The sequence below is a fragment of the Staurois parvus genome, unplaced genomic scaffold (assembly GCF_062004578.1).
Source record: "Staurois parvus isolate SC_StPar_1 unplaced genomic scaffold, SC_StPar_1.0 ptg000318l, whole genome shotgun sequence".
Taxonomy (NCBI): Eukaryota; Metazoa; Chordata; class Amphibia; order Anura; family Ranidae; genus Staurois; species Staurois parvus.
This window is the reverse complement of record NW_028318114.1, coordinates 5,570,462-5,597,809: the sequence shown is the minus strand read 5'-3', so window position 1 is coordinate 5,597,809 and position 27,348 is coordinate 5,570,462. Positions and strand designations below refer to the sequence as shown.

The window sequence follows — 27,348 nt, the reverse complement described above, 5'->3', positions numbered from 1 at the left end:
TGTCCTAGAAAATATTTGTTTACTAAAATGTAGCTCAGAAAGTGAAAAGAGAGTAGGAACCTAATATGAAACATATGAAAGCACAAATTTGAGAAATGTTTGAATTGTGGTAGAGTTGCTTAAAGCAAAATGATCAGATTTATTTTCAGTAGGGATATTAGTTTGCTCATCTCATGTAAAATGCTTGTTATATACAGTATGTCTATATTTTCTTGTCTTTACAAGAATAGGAATATGTATTACTTACATATACACTTTGGGACATCTGTCCATTTTCCAAGTTGGCATGATGCATGTTCAGTTCCAGACAACGTGTACCCTGTCGAACATACATAGGTAGCACGTTCACGATGTCCGTATTCTCTACTACTATCTTTAGCTTTTCCATTTATTATTGCTGGAGGATTTCCACAGGAATTCCCTTAAAACAAATAATAATGAAAAGATAAATGCAACACATGCAAGATGCTATGAAAATAGGCTCTATGTATAGTTTGTTGCACAAACAGCAACCATTTGTAAATTATATACCACCACATGATCTGAAAGTAGGAAATGCTCTGCATATGTTTTGTAATTTCATGCCCTTTAAATTTTCAACAAATTTACAAAACTTTTCTAAATTGCGTCCTGGACCTCATAAATCAAATCCAATAATCATATATACATTCCACCCCCTCCCCCTTAAAACTAATACATTTATTACTAATTAATATTTAATTCTTCTTTAAAGCAGTATTAAACCCAAAAGCAAACATTTATTATATTACAGCTTACTTATTGTTATATCTGATGGCTGCATTAGTTTTCTTTTTTTAGACTTTCTTTCTTCTATTTTCTGGTGAGCTGGCTGGTAAGTCTGTTGTTTTTAAAAAAACAAATCACTCTTGCAAATGTATCAGTTACAGGGATGAGACAAACCATTTACTACTGACAGGGGTGCTTACAAAGATCAGCTTTTATTTATGTAACACCTTTATCCCAAAAGATAAACTGTTTGCTATAACTACTTATAAAGTGTTAGCTGGAGTTTGGCTTAAATTTTTAGTGTATTTAAATTTGCTAGTCCATCTAACACTCTTCTCCCCCGGAATAACAATGCTACTGTCTAAAGGTGCCCCTATGCTCCTTTATCCAGTATGAGGCACTCTAATACAGGAGGTGTGTTACTAGCCTGATCACCAGGTAAAATCAGAGGGAAAAAAATCCTATAAAAAGAAAATCAATGCAACCACCACATCTAATGACTGGTAAGTTGCAATATACACTATATTGCCAAAAGTATTGGGATGCCTGCCTTTACATGCACATAAACTTTGATGGCATCCCAGTCTTAGTCTGTAGGGTTCAGTAATGAGTTTGCCCACTCTTTGCAGCTATAATAGCTTCAACTCTTCTGGGAAGGCTGTCAACAAGGTTTAGGAGTGTGTCTATAGGAATGTTTGACCATTCTTCCAAAAACGCATTTGTCAGGTCAGGCATTGATGTCGGACGAGAAGGCCTTGCTCGCAGTCTCCGCTCTAATTCATCCAAAAGGTGTTCTATCAGGTTGTGGTGCAGGCCAGTCAATTTCTTCCACCCCAAAGTTGCTCATCCTTGTCCTTATGGACCTTACTTTGTGCACTGGTGCGCAGTCATGTTGGAACATGAAGGGGCCATCCCCAAACTCTTCCCAAAAAGTTGGGAGCATGAAATTGTCCAAAATGTATTGGTATTCTGATGCCTTAAGAGTTCCCTTGACTGGAACTAAGGGGCAAAGCCCAACCCCTGAAAAACAACTGCACACCATAATCTTCCCTCCACCAAACTTTACACTTGGCACAATGCAGTCAGACAAGTACCATTCTCCTGGCAACCATCAAACCCAGACACGTCTATTGGATTGATTCCTCACTCCAAAGAACACGTCTCCACTGTTTAAGAGTCCAGTGGTGGCGTGCTTTGCACCACTGCATCCGATGCTTTGAATTGCAGTTGGTGATGTAAGGCTTGGATGCAGCTGCTCAGCCATGGAAATCTATTCCATGAAGCTCTCTACGCACTGTTGTTGTGCTAATTAGAAGGCCACATGAAGTTTAGAGGTATTGACTCTGCAAACAGTTGGCGACTTCTGCGCACTGTGCGTTTCAGCTTGCGCTGACCCCACTCTGTCATTTTACGTGGCCTACCTCTTCGTGGCTGAGTTGATGTTGTTCCCAGTTGCTTCCACTTTGTTATAACACCACTAACAGTTGACCTTGGAATATTTAGTAGCAAGGAAATTTCACGGATGAACTTATTGCACAGGTGGCAACCTATCACAGTACTATGCTTGAATTCACGTAGCTCACGATAGCAACCCATTCTTTCACAAATGTTTGTAGGAGCAGTCTGCATGCCTAGGTGCTTGATTTTATACACTTGTGGCCATGGACTTCACAGACATTGCCCTACAAACACTCACTAAAAATGTGCTAACCACTAAAACCAATGGCCACTACTCCATACTCGTACAACTAGACTCTGCTACCTTTAAAACTGTTGAACATCAGTTCCTGCTCAAAAAACTCCACTCCTCTCACCTTAAAAAAACTCTACTCTTTCCTTTTTCTCCTCCTACCTATCACAGTGTTCCTTTAGTTTTGCCTGCAATTCTGTCTCCCCCTGTCTGCTTTCTCTTTCTGCAGGGGTCCTCCAAAAAGAACAAAGATTCCTGATTCTCTATTAAATGGATTTAAAATGGAATAAAATGTTGGGTGGCATGAAGACAAATTCTAAAAATATAAAACAAATGTCACTCAGTGTTGCCAATCTACCAGATTGAAATTCACTGACATGACAACCAGAACTTACTGACACAGCCAGGTTTTTACTAGCATTTCCAAAAGTTACAAGATTACAGTTTTAAATGCAAATTTCAAAATTTAAACTACAAACAATACAATATGCAATTAGCAATGTAATGTAAGGTAGATATTAAGGTAAAAAAATATATATTTCTCATGTTGTTTTTGATTGAGTAACTGCAGGTTATTATGACCCATCTGTTTTTGTCACCTATGTCAGACTGGAGCGATATCCCCTAATTTCTGTTCCATAGCCACCACAGAAAGTGAGGGGAAATCCTTGGTAGCCACCAGAATCACCAGAATTCATGTCCCCAATTCTAAAAATTCACCTCTACTCCTGTTTTGGAATCTCATTTGCTTTTGGTGATAGTAGTAAACAGAAAGTCAGAATCCATTACAAAGTGCACTCCGTTGACAGAATACACTTCCATGCTGAAGTATGTATAAAAAGGATTCACACCATTTATTTAAACTTCCACAGGGATTTCCATACAAAGCTTGTAACCAAAAAGCTTTGGAAATTTGTAATTTTTTTTTCCCTCTGGTCTGACAAAACAACAAAGAGTGAAGCTCTTTAGCATGGTGGCAGACAACGCTGCTTCCAAAAACAGAAGCAGAATTAGCCTATTAAGACTAAAAGATACATTTAGCAGCTTTTGGAGAGACAAACAGTTATCTCCAGCTTACTGTACAAAGAGGTAAAAAGAGAATAAACCTATAATATATTGATACACATATTGATAACTAATCACCCCCAAAAACATGCTGAAAGTGGTTGAAAACCTCAGTCATAAAATCTGAACAAAGCACATAAATCTGTAGTGCTTACTTGGCTCTCTCCAAAGCTCTAGGTGGAGTAAATTTCTTCTGTTATCAACTTGATTAACTTCTGAGAAGTTTTCACCAACATGTGAGATATAATTGTGACAGGCGAGGGAGCTCAGCACACAGCTTGTCTCAGGGGCGTATCATGAAATTAGTGCACGTGTGCAAGATCAAAAGTGGGTCCTAGGCAGAGATAAAGATAAAATGTGTTGCGTGAAGTGCACTGAGGTGAAAAGTGGATGTGGTTTAAATAGCACTTTAAATGGGTGTGGCTTAAAAGGGGCGTGGTTAAATAGTGTCTGAGATGACTTACATAGTGCAAAATGTGGTCATGTTATATAGGGAATGTACAGCGTGGAGTGTACAGTGACAGTGGGTAGTATGTATAGGGAGAGGAGTGCAGAGTATATGGCGGTGGGTAGTATGTGTAGGATGGTGTCAGTGGGGCAGTGGATGGTGTCAGTAGTTATTTCTTCTTCTTCTTATTATTATTTTTTTTACAATTTAATGTTTTATTATTTTTATAATTTTTTCAAAATGCTTTTGGGTGGCCAGTTGATGGTGTCAGTAGAGCAATTGAGTAGATTTCAAAATGTTTTTTTATTATTATTTAATTATTTTTTACAATTTATTTTTGTATTTTTTTCACAATGATTTTGTGGGGACAGTGGACAGTGTCAGTAAGGAGTGAACAGGGACCACTAGTATATATTGGGCTGTCATTAGATTGGGATGAATAAACAGAACCTGTACCCTCTTATATCACTCATCCCTATCACAGTCTTCCTTACATCAGATGTCACTACATGGGACCAATTAATACCATAGGCTGATGACAAAAAAACGAAACTTCTTTGGCTGCACTCATTAATGCTATTGCTGGAGGACAAAACAGGCAAGAGGAGGAGAGGAGGTAGAGAGATTTGGGGGAAGGAAGAAAATGAGGAAGGAAGCAAGGGGAGCAAGGAAGGAAGGAAAGGAATGGATGCAGGAAAGAGGAATGAAGGAAGGAATGGATGGAGGAACGAGGAAGGAAGGGGACGGAGGAACGAAGGAAAAAAGGCAGGAGGTTGGAAATGGATGGAGGAAAGGAAAGAAGGAAAGGGAGAGGGTGGATGGAGGAGGAAAGGGAAGGAAGGAGGTAGGAAATGGATGGAGGAAAGGAAAGAAGGAAAGGGAGAGAGTGGGTGGAGGAGGAAAGGGAAGGAAGGAGGTAGGAAATGGATGGAGGAAAGGAAAGAAGGAAAGGGAGAGAGTGGATGGAGGAGGAAAGGGAAGGAAGGAGGTAGGAAATGGATGGAGGAAAGGAAAGAAGGAAAAGGAGAGGGTGGATGGAGGAGGAAAGGGAAGGAAGGAGGTAGGAAATGGATGGAGGAAAGGAAAGAAGGAAAGGGAGAGAGTGGATGGAGGAGGAAAGGGAAGGAAGGAGGTAGGAAATGGATGGAGGAAAGGAAAGAAGGAAAAGGAGAGGGTGGATGGAGGAGGAAAGGGAAGGAAGGAGGTAGGAAATGGATGGAGGAAAGGAAAGAAGGAAAGGGAGAGAGTGGATAGAGGAAGGAAGGAAGGAAGAAAAGGGAGGGAATGGATGGAGGAGGAAAGGAAGGAAGGAAGGAAGGAAGGAAGGAAGGAAGGAAGGAAGAAAAGGGAGGGAGTGGCTGAAGGAGGGAAGGAAGGAAGGAAGGAAGGAAGGAAGGAAGGAAGGAAGGAAAAAGGAAGTAAAGAAAAGGAAGGAAAAGGAAGGAAGGAAGGAAAAGGAAGGAAGGAAGGAAAAGGAAGGAAGGAAGAAAATGGAAGGAAAGAAGAGGAGGGAAGGAAATGGAAATGGAGGGAGTGGATGAAGGAAGAAAGGAAGGAAGGAGGACAAAATGGAAAGGGAAGGAGAGGAGGGAGGAAAATGGAAAGGGAGGGAGTTGAAAGAGGAGGAAAGGAAAGGGAAAGGAAATCCTCTTCTGCACAGCATGGACTGGAGTATGGGTGGGCACAGGGGGAGGCAGAGCAGATCTAGACTCTCTCTCCCATCGGTGTGGAGGATGGGGGGAGTGGCTGGGCACTGAGTAGCAAACAGGGGGCCCACAAAGAGAAATCTGATAGACAGCAAGGGATGATCTGTTCAGCAGTGGGGGCAGTGACAAGCACCAATCTCCCTGTATGGCTTTCAATGAAGTAGCTGGAAGCTGCAGGTGGGAGAGGAGGAGAAGCTACTGATAAATCTCATCCATGGGTACAGGGTGTTCACAGCGAGAGAGAGAGTCCGCTTTGCATTTACCACCAAAAGCTCAATACAAAACAGGTACTGTCACACTCACGCAAATGTAATTACGTGTGCAGAAAACGTATGCACACATATGAGCACTGGCGCCAAATGGCCTATTTAAGCTGCACTCTGACATGTATGGATTGCTGAGTGGTCTTCAGCTAGTTCCTGCTTTACCTGCTATATCTGCTTACCTGTGCATGACTCGGCTTGCCCCTGACCTGTCCTTGGATTTCTTACTGCCTACTGTGACCTCAGCATTCTGACTCTGCTCTTGTCTTGTGTTCCTGTACCTTGCTTCCTGGATGTTGATGACCTTTTGTTCTGGCTACACTCCTGTCTGACAAGCAAGTGTCACCATGTTCCAGTTCCTGCCTAGTGATCTTTGGTCATCTGTTTCCTGCAAACCCCAAATAGCACTGCCTGCTATACCAGCCCTCGCACCACTCTGTGTCCCCACACTTCCGGTCATCACTACCAGGGGTTTTCGACAAGAAGTGCAAGGGAAGCCTCCTCTCCAGCTTGATCTACACCAGGTAGGTGACAAGAGGTTTCCTGTTCATTCACAAGCTGAAGCATAGTAAACAGAGTTTACTATGCTTTAGTTAGCAATGAACACAGGAGTGATCAGTACCAATCACTTATTGTGTTCATTCAGGAAAGCAAGAGGTCAGTAAACATAACATGCTCAAAGGACAAGTTCAACTATCTGAACATGTTTCATCAATAGGAAAACAATGCAGCCATGAGGGGCTTCACCTACACAGCTTATTCACAGAGGTCATCACACTAAAAATGGCCACGGTACGCCACACCGAAAGTGATGTCACATGTACATCGTCGCAACCGGAAGTTACAGGGTCAGAACTTCCGGTTCCGACCCTGTATGTGTGACATCACTTCCGGTGTGGCGTAAGGGTGGATTACCATCTGTGATGTGGGAGATCAAATTACCCTATGGTAAATGGGGCTTAATTACTTTATGTGAGTGTAAGAAAGGTGTTTTTTGCATTTTTTATATAATATATATTTTTTATCGGTATATAGCAATATATCATTGGCATCTTTTTCTTTTATGTTTTTCGCTATATGAGGAAATATCCAGGAAGGAGAGTCAGTGTGAAATCACATAAAGAGTTATATCATCTCAGAGGACACCACACCCCACCTGCAGGCTTGCATTTTTTTTGCATCTTAAAGCCATACCAGTTTGGGAATTCACAGCATTTGGTGAGTGTGGATCTACAAAATGCTTTTCACAGCAAGCGGGACATTTATAAAATTTGAGTAAATAATAATGTTTTCACATTTTGGGGACATTGGACTTTAATTTGGGACTTTCTTTGGACTTTCACATATCATTTTTCACAGTTTTGATTACTTGTATTATTTGAACCCATTATCTGCTGATCATTGCAAGAAAATGTGCATTTATTATTTTTTTTTTTTTTAAAGGTGAACTTATCCTTCAACAGCCCCACCCACACTCTACCCTGAAGCCTATCCTCTTGTGCTCTAGGAGCAGCTGACAGCCAGTGGGAGGGAGAGGAGGGGAAGCTAGCAGCACTGTGGGGGTGCTGAGGGAATGGTACAGTGGGGGTGGGGTTCAAGGCAGAAGGGGGGGGGGGAGCAGAGCAGCAGGGGAATTTTAGAAAGGGAGGTGACAGAGCTGCTGGGGATCATAGAACAGTGGTGGAAGCAGAGGATATGAGGCAGGACAGTGACAGCAATGGTGGTGGGGGATCACATTTTAGGTGAAAAGCTGTGATCAGTGGCTTGTCAGCTTCTGATCACAGCTATTAATTTATTCAACAGAGTCTGCCAGATAGTTCTGTACATGGTTGCGTCTGTCTATTTGCCATTTCTTTCCACAACTTCCTGGATTTGCTGCATGCTTTTCTAAGGACTGCATATCCCATGGTACTTTGCTGGCTGCAAGCAGTGATTCTTGTACTGAAACCTCCTGAAACTATTCCTCTCCCTGGAGGGGGCAGGTGAGGGAAGCAGCAGTTGTCCTTGGAGCAGCAGGGCACCAAGAGTGAGTATTAGGCCTTTCTAGTTAAAAAATAGCTTCCGCTTCTCTTAAGGAGAGCTTCAATCTGCTGGCCACAGTGCATGATGGTGACAGTATGTTTCTGCAATACATGCTTCAATAGATGAAGGGGGGAGGGAGAGTAGATTATAATGGGGTAGACAGATCAGACTTTGGTCAGTACTTATTGGTGGGTGGAATGGGGAAAGATGGGGGGGAAGGCTATGGCAGATGATAAGAATGTTTCCATGTTACAAACAATCAGTGTAATTTGTACCATTTGTATTTGTATGTCCTCAGATTCCCTGGAGACGTCATCTATTAACGAAACATGTAGGGTAGAGCCAGACATGTTGATGCCATCTCACACAGCAAACATTTCTACATATTAGGCTAGTGTGGAGATGGACAATGTGAAACAGGTTAAGTGAGAAAGTAATTTTAGGTCTACTATGAAATTTCAACTTTATAATAAGTATTACTGTTTCTGTAAACATTCCAATATTTGACAAGAAACTCTATAAAGCCTCTTACCTTCACAGGTAGGTGCTGGTAGCCACTTTCCATCCATACATTTACTTTCATCAGAGCCAATGATGTGATAACCATCTGAACATATATATTTCACTTTGCTTCCAGAATAATATTGGTTTGCTAATGTTTCTTCACTGATCTCGCCATTAATTATTCCTGGTGGATCACTTCTGCATCGTTTTTTCTCTAAAAACAAACCACCTCTTATTCAAAGTAGAAGCATTTTTTCATATAAAATACACCATTGTGAATTAAGGACCATGCTGTGCATTCCTGTGTGATTCACATGTGATCCAGTCAAACCACATTGCATCAGTCTTGAATGGGCTGAAACTGTGCCGAACAGCAAAAGTGCATGCCCACTTTATAAAAACACACAGTGATCCAGTGTAGGCAAACAAACTGCATTTGTGACATTCATTTGGGGTGTCATTCATTTAGCGTTGACACCTGCTGCAGATTGCAACTGCAACGCGTTTTGAGCACGGTGTGCAAAATGTATACAAAATGCAAATTTCTTTTACCATGTTTTGGTGTGAACTGGCCCTAAATGTCAACATAAATAATGTAAACAAATGAACCCTCTGTAACCACTTGACCTCCTGAAGGTTTTACCCCTTTCATAACCAAGACATTATTTTTGCTATTCGGCACTTTGCTACTTTAACTGGCAATTGCTCGGTGATGTGACACTATTCGCAAATTCAATTTATAGAATTTTTTTCACACAAAGTGGGCTTTCTTTTGGTGGCATTTGATCACCACCAGGTTTTTTTCTATTATAACAAAAAATACTGAACATTTTGAATTAAAAAAAAACAATATTTTCTACTTTGTCATAAAACATACCCAATAAAAATAAATATCTGTTTGTAAATTTCGGCTAAAATGTATTCTGCTACATGTCTTTGATAAAAGCCAAACTGAGTTTTTGGGGACACTAGTATAGTTCTGATTGTGATCAAGATACTGATCTGTACAGACAGTATACTAGTAATGGCAGTGATCAGCGACTTGCAGTATATTGTGACTGTGAAAGCGTGCCGCAGTCTGGCTCTAACTGACACTAGCATGGAGGGACACTAACTGACACTGACATTGCTAATGACACTAATACAGTGATCAGTGACAAAACTGTACACTGTACTAATGACACTGGCTGGAGTACAGGAGTGATTAGGAGGGTAATCAAGGGATTAACCGTGTGCCTAACAAGTGCATGCAAGTATGTGTGCGGCTTTTACTTACAGATCTGGCTGGGTCTCTCCTCACTAGAGTGAGAGTAGCAGCCCGGGTGTAATAGGGTGTCAAATTTGGGTCAGGGGCTGAGAGGCTCTGCAGACTACGTAGCTCTCTGAGACTTCCCCCTGCTTTAGAGCTTTGGAGAACATTCTAGAAGCAGTGTGTGACAGACCCAACTGGGACAAAGGCTTTTGGAGGGGACTGCAGGCTAGCCTCTCTCCTACTGACCATGGACCTGGCATCTGAGGGGGCTTAATTCTTTTGTGGGTGCCCAGGGGAGCATTTGGAGTAGTTTACGTAGGATTCAAGTACATGTCTCCCCAAAACCAACAAACTGGAGGACCAGGATACAGATTTGGGGTCTCTGTTCCAAAGTTAGCATTTCAGCTTCAACCCCCCTCCTTCTTTGACTTAGAGACTCTAAGATGATGTTGATATAATCAGCTCAAAACAACCTCATGCTCATGACTCTTACTCCAATCTTTTTATTAAAGTGTTATGTGTTTACTATCTTCTTCCACTGTGTGCCACCTAGGTGTGCATTCCCATTGATAATTGAGTTAATTGAATCACCTATTGTTTGTCTGTTGGCAAATCCTTCTGGAGGTGCCTACATGATTAGACTAAGGAATAGACAAGGATTAGACTAATGTAATTTTCACCTTGTTATCTAATCAGTGTGGGATGTTTATCTCAATGTTTAATATTTGTTTTATTGTGGGGACTGCCCCTATTTCTGGAGTGTATAAAAACTGTATTTCTGTTCAATAAAGTATTTCCTTTTTGGCATCTAAGCTAGTCACGTCTAGTCTTGGGTGCAATGCCCAGCTATAATACCCTAGTACTGTGCCCCAGTAGCGAGGAAGCGGTTGCTGAATGCAAATATGGAAAGCCTGGTGCTGCCCAGGACATGCTGGAATTGAGAGACACGATCCGTATGAAGCTCGGCTTGGAGGATATCCAAGTGGAGCAAGAATATTATGTAAAGACGCTCCCTACATTCCTAGATAGGTACTGGCTGCAGTTGGACTTGCCTATACCATTCTTAGGAGAGCATCCTCAGAAGGAATGGATTATGGAGCTGTATATGCTGTATAGGCTGGTCCACACAGAAGTGGTGCTGGACAATGAGTATTGGGTGCTGCAATGGTATGCTACCCAAAGTGTGTCCCTGGATGACGAACAGCGATCCCATAGAAGGCTATAACTTCGGCGGCCTGGAATTGATATTTGAGATGGTTCAGGAAGATCCATATTTTGGTAGTGCAGCGGAGTGGAGATTGGAGGACATTCAACATGTTAGGGAGTTGGAACGGGGCAGAGTACCGCCAGTCTCTGCCCATACATAGTCCCAGTAGAAGAGCTGTCAACAGGACAGAGGGTCCCAGAATTCATCCCCACACCCACAGCAGTTCAGGGTCGCGGGAGTGAAGGAAATCGTACAAGCTCCACAGCGGGAGTCCGGGTGTGCAGCTGTTGGAGCAGACAGCTCATCTCCCCAGCTGCAGTTCCACAGTCAGAGAGGAGGTGGTTGCACTCCCTCTCCAGTGGCAGTTCAAGGACCCGGGGAGAGGAGAAAGTCATCCTCCACAGTGGCAGATCCACAGTCCAGGAGAGGAGGTGATCATCCTCCCTCCCCAGCGGTAGATCCACAGTCTGGGACAGAAAGCGTTCGTCCTCCCTGCCCAAATGTCAGCCAGAGTGGAGGAAACTGTTTTACATCCCCAGTAAGGATCCATACACCAGGGAGACAGTACCAGAGAATTGTTATCCCAGCAGCCGGATGAGGATACAGGAGAGCAAAAGACTCATCTCCCCAGCAGCAGTTCCACAGTCCAGAAGAGGAGGTGGTCGTCCTCCCTCCCAAACAGTCAGCCAGAGTGGAAGATGTGGGGTCCCCAGCTGAAGCGCTGGCAACAGGGCAGAGTGCCACTGGCCTTTGTCCAGCACCTACCATGTCTTCACAGTTCCAGGGAGTTGGGAAAGTTGCCTTCTCTCCTCAGCAGTCGACCAAAGCCCAGAATGATAAAGACCTCCCAGCTGAAGTGCTGGCAGCTGTACAGAGGGTTCATGTCCTCTGCTCCTCACCTACCAACGACATTTCCCTGTGGCCAAGAATGCGGATTGTGTGGAATGATTTTGTGGGTTCACTCTGCCCGACTAATGCATGTCCAGATCAGGTGGAGGTCTGTGACCTGGCTAGTTGACTTTCGAGGAGGGGAGAAATGTGACAGACCCAACCAGGACAGGAGCTCCAGTTCTCAGAGTCTGTATGTTTTCGGGAGACATGAACTTGAATCTGAAGTATACTACTCCAAAGGTCCCCCCAGGCACCCATCAAAAGAATAAAGCCCCTCTTAGATGTCAGGGCCATGGCCAGTAGGCAAAAGGCTAGCATGCAGTCTTCTCTAAAAGCCCCTGTCCTGGTTGCATCTGTCACACAGTGGGAGGGAGGGAGTAGTGGCTGCTTTTCACTCTCAAAGGATCCTGGCCAATCCAACAGAGATTGGGGCCAGGATAGCCCTTAAGAATGACTGAGCCTGCTCAGTAGCAGGAGAGTTTGGGTGGAAGATGGAGAGGAAGTGATGCTGGAAAGCAGGAGCCTTGGAGGGAGCCCATATGGCAGAGGACCTTAGAGGGAGGAAAGCTCAGGACTTCACCGGCCCCCAGAGAGAGGACCCCCTGTGCAGCAGGGAAGAAGCGGCCCAGCTAGAAGGTCGGGTAGCACCCAAAAACCCAGCAGAAGCATAGGAGAAAAACTGAGTGAGTAAACCTGCACCCCCTGGGCCAGTAAGGGGAAAGAGGCGCTGGATTAGCTTTTTACCTGGGACTGTTCACACTGCAGTGGCAGGCACTGGATCTCCTGCTCAGAAATTCACCCAGTACAGCTGGATGAGGAGAGGATGCATTGAGGGTCTGGGCAATACTATGGAAGATGCTGGCTAGCTTTCTGGAAGATAATTTTTTCTGTAAAGACTTGTACATACAGTGGTTACTAAGGAGTTTGTCCTCTGTTGCCATTACCCTTGCGCATCCAATACACCCCTTACACCCAAGTTCAATCCCCTAATAAAATTTCAAAACAAGCTAAAAGACTGGTTACTGTCTTCTAGGTGAAAGTCTGACTGAGGGAAATGTGTGTTGTCTGGCTGTGCAGGGCTATAGGGGGACCCAAACTTCAGTGACTCCTAAGGGGGTAGTGCTACACATATATAAGAGAGCTGTTGTTGTAAAGTAAACAAAACAAAAAACACTGGTACTAACAGTAAACACGTACATTGATCCCAAGGTTTTAAAGGAACACTGCAGGCAGTGGACAGTATTCCAGGAAAGGGATGTGCGGGTATGACAGGGGGCAGTATGTACAGGAGAGGAGTGTGGAGGATATGAAAGTGAACAGTAAATGCAGGATTGGAATAAAAAGGGTATATACACAGGAGAGGAGTGTGGAGGGTATAACATTGGACAGTATGTACAGGAGAGGAGTGTGGAGGGTATGACAGTGGGCAGCATGCACAGGAGAGGAGTGTGGGGGGTATGATAGTAGGCGGTATATACAGGAGAGGAGTGTGGAGGGTATGACAGTGGGCAGTAGTACAGGAGAGGAGTGTGGAGGGTATGACAGTGGGTGGTATATACAGGAGAGGAGTGTGGAGGGTATGACAGCGGGCAGTATGTACAAGAGAGAAGTGTGGAGGGCACAACAGAGAACAGTATGTACAGGAGAGGAGTGTGGAGGGTATGACAGTGATCAGTATGTACAGGAGAGGAGTGTGGAGGATATGACAGTGGGCAATATGTACAGGAGAAGAGTGGGGAGCGTATGACAGTGGGCAGTATGTACAGGAGAGGAATGTGGAGGGTATGACAGTGATCAGTATGTACAGGAGAGGAGTGTGGACGGCATGAGAGTGGGTGGTATGTATAGGAGAGGAGTGAGGAGGGTATGACAGTGGGCGGTATGTACAGGAGAGGAGTGTGGGCGGTATGACAGTGAGCAGTATGTGGAGATGCAGTGTGGAGTATGCTGGGTAATAAACGTATGAACAATGTGGAGGGTATAAGGGGAGTTAGTATGGACAGAAAAGTAATGAGAAGTGTATGACAGCAGTATGCATAAGAGAATAGAATGGAGGCTATGGTGGTATGTGCAGGATAGGAAGGTGGAGGGTATGGTGAGTATTGTGTGCAGGAGAGAAGGTGATAGTGGCAGGCTGTGCAGATGATGAGTGTGGGCTGCATGACACTGTACTATGTGCAGGAGAGCAGTACTGAAAATGAATGATACATCTGTAAAATGTGTGCACAAAACTACATGGTGCAGCAGAACCCTGTAGTTTGGTGTGGCATCTTTTTGGAAGATTCAGGAGCTTCATTTCTGTGTTGCTTGTGCATAGGGTAGCCCATTGTAATGAATGAGCTGCTCTACATATGACGCATGAAAAACACGCTTGCACTTGGTTGTATGTATTCTCTAAATAATTTGTATTCATACAATTGTGCTTCCATGCAAAAGTATTCATTATTCCAAATCACTTTGTGTTTTGGATGTTATTTTGGAAGATTCAGATTCATTCATTATGTTTCCAGTGTAACTTTGCATTGCGTTTTCCTTGTGACATGCTTGCAACTTTGATGCAGCTTGGATGCTTTGCGATTTGTTTGCGATTTTAATGTAACTTGCTTGCGACTTTGGCCAATCATAAGAATACAGAGTGTGACACATATTATTGAACTTACCAAAACCCCTGAAGTAGCAAATGAATGAAACAAATTAATAATTTATTTTGGATTTGTTGAATTTAACTTCTTTTTGATTCGGAGATTTGGATACATCCAGATCTCAGAACAAAAATTTCATCTGGATTTCGATCCATAATGAAACAAAATCACACTTTTAAACCTAACTACTCTTAGGGCTTGTTCCAACATGTGTTTATTATGAGGAATGAAGCAATGATCACTATACCATGTTTGGTGTGTTCATGTTTTTGTCTAAAATTTTGATTATGTTTTCGTTCTGTTTATGAAGCATTGAAAAAACGTCAAGCATACTTGCCTAATGCCCATGGAAATGTTGCTTTTCTAGTGGGAACTGCTTAAAGGTGAAGTGACGTAGAGGAAATGATCTGATTTGAGGAGTGTTTAAATTGTGGTGTGATAGCAGACATCTTTGTGAATTCTCTGCAAGATGGATTTGAATACTTTGATCTTTGACATCTGGCTTGGTCCAGCTCAACTTTCCTGACACAAAAAACTTCACCATAACAATAATGCTCAATCCCTCTGCTCCTGTCTGGCACTGTCATTATGGCTGGCTAGTTGGTGCTTTTGTCCTCACACAGAAGCAAATGGTGTTACCACATGGCTGCTCTATACAAACAGGAGGTGGCTAAAGCTGCTTGGTCCTAGTTATTTATTATTTCCCAATGCATTCTGGGATATAGGAGCCCCCACTGTCTCTCCAGCTACCACTTTCTAAATGCTTCACCAACATGCCATAAATGCTAGGTGCTGGTAAGATGTGGTTATAGAGCATTACTATTGAAATCAATGGAGGCAGCTGACAAGTATCGATGCTTCATGAAAGCAATATGCTGCTTAAAGGATAAGTACAGCCAAAGCTCTTTTAGCAAACTTCTCATGTGGATCACAGAAGTTCAATTCGTTCTGCACTCCTGTGACCCGTTGTCAGCTGACAGTGGACTGAAGTCTGCTGATGTCCCTGAGCCGGTCCAGTCTGGGGAAAGATGCCAACTTCACAGTCTGTAAAAACCCCAGAATCTGGAGCGGCACCTAGCTCATCCTCTCAGCAAAGGTTTGGGTTTGTCTGCCCATTTTGGGGTATTTCCACTCCTCTTGTTTCATTCCCTCTTATGTCATTTAAAATGCAAAGTGAATGGGATCTGCTTATAATTGTCACAGGTGCACAGGCATGTCAACTTAAGCTGAGAGTTCTTGTCACTGGTGCCCCTGACACTGGAGGATCTACTGAAAGATCACTTTTTCTAATTTTTATTGAAATATATCAAACGTAAATTAGAATTGAAGACTTACCTATGCACGAAGGAGGAGACTGCCATTTTCCATCTTTGCATAGAATTTTTCCTGAACCATACAACTGATATCCAGGATCACACTCTATCTCTATATTATCTCCATTAGAATATTCATTTCTTGGATCTATCACTCGAGCATTTGGTGGTGCAGAAGATATAGGGAAACATTTTGACTCTGCAAGAATGATTTATGTAGGACATAACAAAGGTTATTAAAATATAACAACCCTAATGTAAAATATGTAATTATTGCTGTACATGACAGCACAGTTATCGGACTGTACATCTGGGTTTAACACTCACTACACAGAAAAACCTGAAGCCCAACATAGCTCATATCTAGAGAAGCCAAAAATAAAATACAGTATGCTGCGTAATTAAATCTACAGTTCGTGTTATTTCAAAAACATTCAAAAAACAGTACCTACTGATGTCAGCAGGGGGACAAGTTGTATGCCCAAAAAGAACATGACCACCTTTATCCACATCTAATATTACATTTTAACACAAAATATCCACACAAGATAATGTCCAGTTTATGGTTACTAAGATACAATGCTGATGCTTGCCAATATAAGCACACAGCCACATGCCTTGCAGCCAAGTTTATTACATACACTGCCCAGTGTCTTGTGCATCCAGTGCAAAATTCAGTATATGACTAATTTCTTAATGATGAAGTGTGATACATTGTATATTTTTAGTGTGATACTTGTCATTCTGAAATATACAGTCTAACTTGTGCCTACTAAAGACATCAGCAGTTTGAGTAGTATTTTATAATGAGCAGAATGTTATTAAGGCGAAATAAAACACATTTTTACTGGTTAGTTCATTAAAAATATATAAAATTACATTTTAGTTATAGTCTATTAAAGAAAACAAGTAATGATGAATTAATGGGGATGACATTGCTGATCTGTATCCAAAATGGTATTTGCTTGGTTGTTTCTGGCTTCAGTAGGTTTGAGTCACTCACCAGGGAGCAAGTATGCAGATGGGAAAGTCAGAAAGCAGTTAGAACTCCTCATTTGCATAGGAAAGACAAAAATTTTAGTCCACCACACATCTTAAAGCACCTTTCTTGTGGATGGTTGAATAAAAGCACAACAACACCCTACAACAGAGGAATACAGAAGAAAACAGCTAACACATTTTGTGCTTATGCCTTGTACACACATTCTGATTTTTTTCGTTCAACCCAGCAGGATTAACGAAAAGAGAAAAAAAAATGGAGATTGTTGTACTAAATAAGTGATGATAGTGCAGCGATCGGATTAGGTGCTGATTTTCCAGCATATGCCTTTGCCAAAAGCCGGTCCGTAGCCCAACTTCTGTAAGAAGGACAACTGTGCATATGATCTGAATTTCATCCAGATCCTATTGGAATGGACTATGTGTACCAATCTTTAATCATAGCTGACTAAACAAACTCGTCACCAAATCGAGTATATAGTGCAATAACACCCACCCATAAGCAGGTAAACGTCAATAGAATGATGAAACACACAGCAGCTAATAATCTGTTGTGTGCTGCCTGCACAAAAGAAAGAGAAAAACTCACACAAAATTTAAAACACATGAACGCATAAAATCATATAATGAATACATATAAATATACAGTATATACAGTTGTGTTCAAAATAGCAGTCAGACATCACTAACCTGATCAATCACTGTTTTTGGTAGAAATGATATTTCTACATGGAAAATAATTTACTAGCAGGTGTAGTAGAGTAATAGAAATCCAACAGACCCAACAGTCATGACATGCATGCTGCTGATTCTGTGTCATTGAATCACTAATTGAAAGGGGCATGTTCAAAATAATAGCAGTGTGGAGTTCTATTAGTGAGGTCATTCATTCTTTGAAAAACAGGTGGCAATTATTGCCCTTATTTAAGGAAGGAAGGCAGCAAATGTTGTACATGCAGGTTACAATTGCATTTTTCTCTGAAATTCTGAGAAAAATGGGTCATTCCAGACATTGTTCAGAAGAACAGCGTACCTTGATTAAAAAGTTGATTGGAGAGGGGAAAACATAAAGAAGTACAGAAAATGATGGGCTGCTCAGCTAAAATGATCACAAATGCTTTAAAATGGCAACCAAAACCTGAAAGACGTGGAAGAAAGCAAAAAACTACCATTCGAATGGATAGAAGAATAGCCAAAATGGCAAGGACTCAGCCAATAATCAGCTCCAGGAAGATCAAAGAAGGTCTAAAGTTACCTGTGAGTACTGTTACAATTAGAAGACGCCTAGATCTAGATGTGAAGCCAAGCTATCTGCAAGAAGACCCCGCAAAGTCCCACTGTTGAAAAAAAGACGTGCTGAAGAGGTTACAATTTGCCAAAGAGCACATTGACTGGCCTAAAGAGAAATGGTGCAACATTTTGTGGACTGATGAAAGTAAGATTGTTCTTTTTGGGTCTAGTGGCCGGAGACAGTTTGTCAGACGACCCCCAAACACTGAATTCAAGCCACAGTACACTGTGAAGACAGTGAAGCATGGTTACGCAAGCATCATGATATGGGGATGTTTCTCATACTACGGTGTTGGGTCTATTTATCGCATACCAGGGATCATGGATCTGTTTGAATACATCAGAATACTTGAAGAGGTCATGCTGCCTTATGCTGAAGAGGAAATGCCCTTGAAATGGGTGTTCCAACAAGACAACGACCCCAAACACACCAGTAAATGTGCAACATCTTGATTCCAGACCAACAAGATTGACAATATGGAGTGGCCCGCCCAATCCCCAGATCTTAATCCAATAGAAAACTTGTGGGGTGACATAAAAAAATGCAGTTTCTGAGGCAAAACCAAGAAATAGAGAACTGTGGAATGTAGTCCAATCATCCTGGGCTGGAATACCTGTTCGCAGGGTGCCAGAAGTTGGTTGACTACATGCAACACAGATGTACAGCAGTTCTCAAAAACAGTGCTTATACAACTAAATATTAATTAAGTGATTCAAAGGAAAGCAACATCTTTAAACATTTTTCAGTTTATATAGTGAATGTTTGAATACAAACACTGCTATTTTTTTTAACAGTCTAATATTCACTTTTCTTAAATTCTTTTAGAGGAACAACACAAATTTGATATATTTTTCTTCATGTCTTGATTTGGAATATAATGTGTAGTGTTCCCAATGCATTTGTGTGTATGGAAATAAAATCTTTTAGAAGGATTTTGAGCTTTATTCACTTTTTTCAACACACTGCTATTATTTTGAACATAATTGTAAATGCACAGCTTTTTGGGACAACTCCACACAAAAAGGCCACCGTTCATTCATGGAAACAGAACTTATTCATTCATACAAATATACATCTAATTTTGTGATTTAACCTTACTGCTTTCCTAGTACCCAGCTAAAAAAAATCTCTTTAATTTACATAGGATCCCAAACCTGTCACTTCTTTTGAGGGTGACATTTTTTTTCCTTTCCCTGAATGAACAAAGCTGAGGTATCACATGCAAGACATTCATTGAAATGTATGGCAACATTGGTCAAATGCTTTTTTTCAGTATCATATAGATGATCATCCAAGCAGTCCTTTACGCACTGAGTGGTATAAACCACATATTGAATTAGACAAAAAAAAACACACACACAACATTTCTAGTGTTACAATTGATGAAAGAAGTCATTTTAAAATCACAGGTATTAACCACAGAATGTGCCAGGTAACCTTTCATTACTAGTGAACAACAACAGGGACATACATTAGCTCCACATTTGAAATTACCTTTAAACTGAAGCCAATGTGAAGCTGCAATACTTTTACTAGAAATATAACTAGGGGATATACATTTCCCCAATGTAGGAGCTTGGCATGAAACCACTTTAATCCATTTGACTATAATTTGTTAATATATCGGATCAGTAAACACCACAGGCAGATATCTATTGACTGTAGTTTTCTTATTGAATTCTGCACTGTATGGAGTGGAAAAAATTGGCACATCATCACCTTGAGAGGTTTGAACTCTTTCAACCGATGTCTGTTCCTTGCTATATGTAAAGCCCTAATGAGAACCAGTTAAGCTCAAACCCTTTATTTCAAATGACTTCCACATCAATTTTACCTCTATTAAAATCATCATCACTACTGCATTCCCTGCAGGACCTACAGGGATACCTTTAATAGTGTGATTGGAGTAAATCAGCTCTCAAAAGGGTATCGTTGGCTGATGGTTTCATATACAATTTGGATGTCGCATGTCCCTCCCTCCTAAAAGAAATATCAAGGAAAGAGATGGACACAAAATCCATTTGTCCTCTAAACTTTAAATTCAAATAATTTGTATTTAAATATGAAAGCCAATTTTTCAGATTATCTAAATATCTGAAATACATGAACAACAAATCACCAATATAGAAAAAAATACAACCTCACAGACTATTGACAGGGATTGCCTCTTCGAGACTTCTCCTACCAACCCATATAAAAGTTGGCTAGGGAGAGGGAGAACTTAGTTCCCATTGATGCCCTGCACCTCTGGAGGTAGTATTTCCCATCGGACATTAAATAATGACGTGTAAACAAAGAATATACTCTTGATGTGCCAAGGAGTAATTACTGTGGTGCTATAAATAATAAGACACTGCCCGTATGCCTAGAGAATGTAGGATTGAAGAATACAAAGTAGTGACATTACAGGTGATCCAGGATGCCAAACAAAATTCTACAACCTCCCTAATAACTGTATGGTGTCTCTCAAATAACCCAGTAATGTAATCAATAAGGGTTGTAGCTGATGATCCACCAATTGACTCACATGTTTGTTCAAAGATCCAATGCCTGCAACAATAGGTCTGCCTGTCAAAGAATCCAGTCACTTATGAATGTTAGATACATGATGGAACAGGGCATAATTGGGGTTGTGGAATAAGCATATCACTCTCCTCTTTTGAAAAAAATACTTACCCTAACTTAAAATAAGGGAATTTTTTTTAAAGACTTAGTAGGATCCGCTTTAAACTCAACATAGGTGTCACTGTCAGATAATGGACTGATGATATGCAAGAGCATCCAGCACTACCTCCGATCCTCCCTCGTCAGAGTCCGTAATAACAATGCTGGAATTGCTGCTAAGACTCTTTAAAGCCTTTCGCTCCTGTGGTGTTAAATTATCAGGAATAACATAACCAGTATGAGACACTTTAGAAGCGATTTCAACTATTTTCTGATACTGGTCCATGTTTTTACATTTTGATTTGATATGGTAAAAGTCAGATCTCAATTTAAAAAAGGTATGGACATCTCATAAGGAATATCATAGCAATATCAAGAACAGACTCAGAAGCCAAATCTTCAGGATCACAAACAGAACATAAATGCTCGAAATCTAACACAGTAGATCCTGTGATATCTTGATTACTCATATTCTCTTCAATCTCTAGTGCACTTGGAAGATCAAAATAATGCTTTCTTAAAGTAGTTGTAAAGGCTTAAGGTTTTTTACCTTCATGTATTCTATGCATGAAGTTAAAAAACCTTTACTGTGCAGCTCCCCCCTCAGCCCCTCCTACTAAATACCTGAGCCCAATCTCAATCCAGTGATGTGCACGAGAACAGCGACTCTCCTGGATCTCTCCCTCCTCATTGGCTGAGCCATTGGCTCCCGTTGCTGTCAAACACAGCTAGTGAGGAGAGAGCTGGGGGCAGGGCTGATCCATACTGTGTCTTATGGACACAGAGGTGACTCAGGAGCAAACACGCACGAGTGCCCCCAGAGCAAGCAGCTTGCTCTGGGGACACTCAGCAGGGGGGATAAACCAGGAGTGCAGACGGGGAAACCAAGAAGAGGAGGCAAGTATGCCATGTTTGCTATTTTTCGTTTTAAAGCAGAACCTTTAGTATTACTTGAATGTGACAGATAAAACAAATTTATTGACATCAAGGATTTTATCAAACAAATTAAAAAGACTGGACAAAAATATAACCCCTTGGAAAAACAAGAAACCTCATCCTCCATCATGGATCTTTGAGACAGTTTCAATACATCATAGATTACTGTCTTGTCTATCACCTGAGCTGGTAATGAATATTGCCATTATTAATTATGTTTTCTTCCTCCCTGCCTTGTCTTCTTAAGCTTGAACCTTTCTTCTTTCTCCCTATTTAAATGTGACCAAACTGATAGGATCACACCTACCATTAGAGTCAGGTGGTGAATCAGAAGCAATAACGGCCAAAGTATCATCTAAACACTCCATGTCTGCAAAACAAACTTGTTTTTTAAAAGCGTTTCGTGATCAAACAAAATGGGTTGGTTTCTTCCACACTTATAAGTTATAAGTTTCATAGTCCAAACGATCAATTAGCATTTTCACCTTTTTTCCAGCAGTCACCTCATTTTATAATTTATCTAATTTATTGTTCAAATGAATGTCCAGATCCTTAAAACCTATATCATTCTGCAAAGAAGTAATTTCTTTTTGCAGCACTAGAATTTCTTGTAATTTTTCACAGGGAAATTGTTCTAAAGATAAATATTCCATGAAGAGTACTGACGTTCCAGTATGACTTAATCTCTTTTACCAACAGAAGTTGTGGAATGACAATGTCATCAAATGTTCATATTTAAATAAAAATCATTTGAACGTGAGGTGCATAGAAACAAATGGACTTGTGACTGACAGCAGCAATATTCTTTTTTTTTTTTTGTGTGTTGTTTGGAGTTCCCCGTGGGGGGGGGGGGGTAAATGGGATGGATCTCAGCAGAGAACAAAGACAGCATGGCCTTGTGTGGCTGTGAAGACCAGCCCAGACCAGTTCTTAGCAGGACGTTGGGGGGTGGGGACAATTGGAAGGGCCATGCGGTCTCTGGGTGAATGGGGGAGCTTGAAAGAGAGGAAGCCAGTTACTCCTAGCTGAGCCTACTCTGAGATGCATGGAACTGTACCTTTGCTTTTGTGCATGACTGGGACTAGTAGTCCCATAATGCCTGTGTGGTTTTGAAGCTCTGGCCAAGACACACAGCCCTCTGAAGCCCTGTTGGGCGCTTGTCACACCGTGAGTCACTGTTGGGAGGTCTGCGCCAGTCTGGTTCCATACCTCTGAAGATGTGCGTGCGCACGTAACGCGTAAGGAGGAGCCTGGACGTCGAGACGCTACGCCGCCGGAGCCACGTGGAGGCCCGGTGGCCATCATTCATAGTGTCATGGTTAGTTTGTCTTGCTGACACATCTTTATGATACCTGCCTACTTTGAATTGGATGCTTTTGTTTTCTTTAATAAAGCTGCTTTTACATAACCTACTACACTATGGGTGTCCTTCCCTAAACTCCCTTGAGGAGCACTTTGTTTGCAGAACCCTGACTTTGGAATCCTACACCTAACTGGGAGGAGGAGGATCTGTTGCTGCATCCATATAGGAGGGACCCATTTTCCTGTAACCGGACCAGCTTTTTTTCTCTTCTGGATTGAGGATCCATGAGCTTTGGATGCATACTGCGTTTATGTGTCTTCTTTCTGGTGAGTGCATTTTTCAGCTGTTTCCTCACGGATCACCAACATTGTCACTTGACACTTTTTATGAACTGGACTTGCAGTGGACTCATTTGTTTTATGATCACTACCCTCAGCGCTGCACTATTTTTATGTAAAACTAGAATTATATCTCCTGGGTTAAAAGTTGCAAATATTGTCCCTTCTGTTATATACCTTTTTCCAGGATTCCTGGGCTTGCTTCATATGGTTCCATACAAGGAGCTGCAATCCTGTGCTGCATCAATGAGGTATGCTTGATAACACTCTGTAGGTTGTGGTCTCTCCCTCCCACATTTCTTTTTTTCGTTTACAAACGTTTTTATTGCAAGATAGACTACAAAAACTGCACATCATACATAAGGTAGAATGAACATCAAGAAAAAGGCACATAAAAAATTTACAAATGAAATAAAGATAATCACAAAAAATTAAAAATCAAGTACATGAAAGATGTAGGCAACATTGTAGACAGATTAACCACAAAACTGACTAAGAATCAAAGACAAATAAAGATGCAGCAGAGATTTAATCCATCATTAAGTGCCAATGCGTCTTCCAATTATCCCATTTTCTGTTAAATAAATGCGTCCTGTCTAGTAATGTGTACTGAATACGTTCCATGAGCATGACCATATCAACCCTCCACCATACAGAGGCCAGAGGGACTACTGGGGACTTCCAATGAAGGGCAATGGCCCATAGGGTAGAAACGCAAATAGTATGGATTAGCCTCATTATGTTCACTGGGATCCCCGAATGGGTGCACTCAAACAAATTTGCAGTGACAAGTCTACAGGGGAACCCACCAAGGCTGAAGCCACCACCGATATCCTACGCCAGATCAAAGAGACCAGGGCAAGCCCAAAACATATGCACAAGAGTTCTGGTGAGGTCACAACCACTAAAACAGAGGTGCAACGTCCCTGGAAACATGACATGTAATCTAGAGGGGGTGTAATACCAATGGGTTAAAACCTTAAGGACCGTCTCACGGACCGAAAGGGATCTAGAACCCTTTCGCATATTATCCAACATGGAGTCCCAGTCTTCATCTGAGAATGTAATGTTACAATCAATTTCCCATTTCAATCTATATGAGGGAGGTGATGAAAAAAATGGCACACGAAAAAGAGCAATATAAGTCTGAGATAAGGCATTTACTCCTGGGAGAGTCACGGTAGATACGTTCAATATATGTAATAGAGGACTAGAGAGACAGTCCAAAATGGGATCTAAAAAAGTGGCGTATTTGCACATAACGATAATGTTCACGGAGCGGGATATCAAAAAGTGTGCCCAAGAGGTCAAAAGATATAAACGACCTGGCTCTCTGCAAGTCTGTTAGTCTGATAAGGGGGGGGGGGTATTTGTCCACAATAAACCTGGTAAATAATATGGGCATATCAACTGAGATTCAAATCTGACACAGGAAATCTGAGAATTGATACTCGCCCAGATAAATAATATCGACAGAAATTAGGGAGGCCTAGGCCTCCTATTCTTTGCGATTTATATAGGACAAACGAGGAGAAATGAGGATGACGATTCTGCCAGATAAAATTGTTAACAACCTGTTGAAAATGATCGAGGAACATAAGATCTACACCTATGTGGCCCAGCGAAATGGGAAAGGGCTACGAAGGGATTCCCCCAGAGGCTCAGCAACATTGATGGGCATAACTACCGATTTAGAAAAATGTACGGAGAGGCCTGATATGGATGCAAAATCATTCAACACCGAACATAAATTAGGCAAATATACTAATGGGTTAGTAAGAAAGAGCATGACATCATCAGCATTCATACATAATTTAAATTGAGAGACCAAGAACGGGTATCCCGAGATATCAGGGTGTGATCTTATGGCAATGGCTAAGGGTTCTAAAATCAGTTGCAGCCAGGTAGTCTAATCCTTGTTTGGGGGGAGTTGTATAAGGCTCGTACACCAGAGAGAAATTCATCACTAAAACCCAAACGCTGCAATAACGAAAACAAATACGGCCAAAGGACACTATCAAAAGCCTTATTAATGTCTAGACTCATCAACAAAACCTTCTTGGAGCATAAATTAGCATCTTGGATAACATTTAACGTGAGACGTATATTATCTGTAATAAGCCTGTTAGGGATAAAGCCCGATTGGGCAGCTGAAACCTAATGAAGAGATAATCGGGGCTAATCTATCTGCTAAGATATGGCTAAAGATCTTTAAATCATTATTCATGACAGAAATGGGCCTATAGTTTTGTGGTAAAAGGTGATCCTTTAAGGGTTTGGGCAACAGCGACATATTGGCCAAAAGCTTCTCATCAGGAAACTTACACCCTTGCAAAACCTCATGAAACAGACACCAAAGACAGGGCTAGAAGAGGAGCAAAATGTTTATAATAACTAGCAGAGAAACCATCCGGACCTGGGGCCATGGAATTTTTCAATGTGATAATTACTCTAATAATTTCCTCCAATGAACAAGGGTAATAAGGGTTGAAATCTGAGGTGGTATAAGAGCGGGAAGAGGTATAGAATCCAGCCAAGAGGCAGCAGGGGGAGGGGACCCTGTTTATTATGTGATTTATAAATATGATTGAGTGGTTAAGTTTATGAGCGAACATGGTTGATGCCAAATTGCTATGTCACAGAAAGGATACCTTAGACCAGTGCAAGGCTGTTTTTTTTTTTGTTTTTGTTTTTTTTTTTTTTTTTTTTAGATAATAGGGTATTTAGTTCCAAGCCCTTTTGTGAAATTATGCCCTTATTCATTAGGGACAGGTTGCCTATATGAGCTCTATAATGCGTTTCAAATTCCCTGGTGAGTGTCTGAATCCATTTCCAGCAGTGCCTCTTCCTGGTGGTTGCCATAGAAATAAGAGGCCATGAAGAACCACCTTGTGAGCCAGCCACAGCGTAGCTGGGGAGGTATCAGAAGTGTTGTTCAACTGAAAATACTCTTAGATTAATATAGCCACTTCCTGTCTGGAGGTGGAGTCTGTGAGCATAGAGTCATTCAGCCGCCAGAAAAAAAAAAAAAAAAAAAAAAAAAAAAAAAGAGTATACACCAGGTCTATAAAGGTGATAGACAGCACCACAATATTGTGATTCGACCAAGCACATAGATGTATACCAGCTTTCGTAGAGTTGGCCAAAATGATCGGAGAGCAATATACGCAATCCAACCTTGCACATTATGAGCCCTTCAGGAATCAATTGGAACAAATCCAGGCATTTCGTAGGGGACTTTGGGAAGGCCAGAGAGGAGGGCGAAGAGGAGCTTCTATCCATCAAAGGGTTGGCCACCAAGTTAAAGTCTCTTCCCACCAGTAAATGGGGGGACAGAAACTTATCAAGAGTGTCAAAAAAATTAGAGAAAAAGGTTGCTTGAGCTGAATTTGGTGCATATACATTTGCTATCGCAAGCTCACGACCTAAAAGGGAGCCCTTGATGATAATAAACCTACTCTGGGTCATGATAGACCTGGTGCACTTCTAAGGGGAAAGAGTTATGGAGGAATATCGCCACCCCCTACTTTTGGAAGAGTGTAGCGTATAGAAAGCTTGTTAGTATGATTTGTGGAAGAATGTAGGGTGTTATTTTGCTGCAAAATGGGTTTCTTATAATAAAAGGTCTTCGCCTCTAGCCATCTGTAATGAAGGAAGACTGTTTTGCATTTATGTGGGGAATTAAAACCCTGGACATTATGAGAAAGACAATGGATCACCATTTTTGAACAAATAGCAGAGAGCACATAACATTTTACCAGGAAGCTCTGCATCGAGAGATAATGGCCTGCATAGAGAATTACCCAGCTCTACAACCAGGAGGTTGAAATCTGACCTGATTATTTCATGCAATCTCCCTTCCACTTTTACACAGCAAGGGGACCCACAAAAACTTGTATGGCACCAAACATGTACAAAAAAAAAGACAAAAACATAAGATAATGAAAGCGGGACCAGAACTGCCCCTATAACAATAGAGATAAAAACAAACCATGGATCAGGAAGGCAAAACACCTCACCTGAAAAGACAAATAACCATAATTTCAAAGGGCCAACAGGGCCCTGTC

General features: G+C 41.5%; 1 protein-coding gene across 1 annotated transcript in view; it reads right to left on the bottom strand.

Annotated features, from left to right (window-relative positions):
* Positions 1-224: 224 nt before the first annotated feature.
* The window catches only part of CFH (complement factor H), a 324,533-nt gene continuing 297,409 nt past the window's right edge, over positions 225-27,348 (bottom strand). The window contains exons 13-15 of the mRNA XM_089683641.1: positions 15,773-15,949; positions 8,474-8,659; positions 225-421 (exon numbers count right to left, since the gene is read on the bottom strand). Coding sequence (XP_089539767.1) covers positions 240-421; positions 8,474-8,659; positions 15,773-15,949 — 545 coding nt within the window. The 3' untranslated portion in view covers positions 225-239. The remainder of the gene's footprint in view (positions 422-8,473; positions 8,660-15,772; positions 15,950-27,348) is intronic.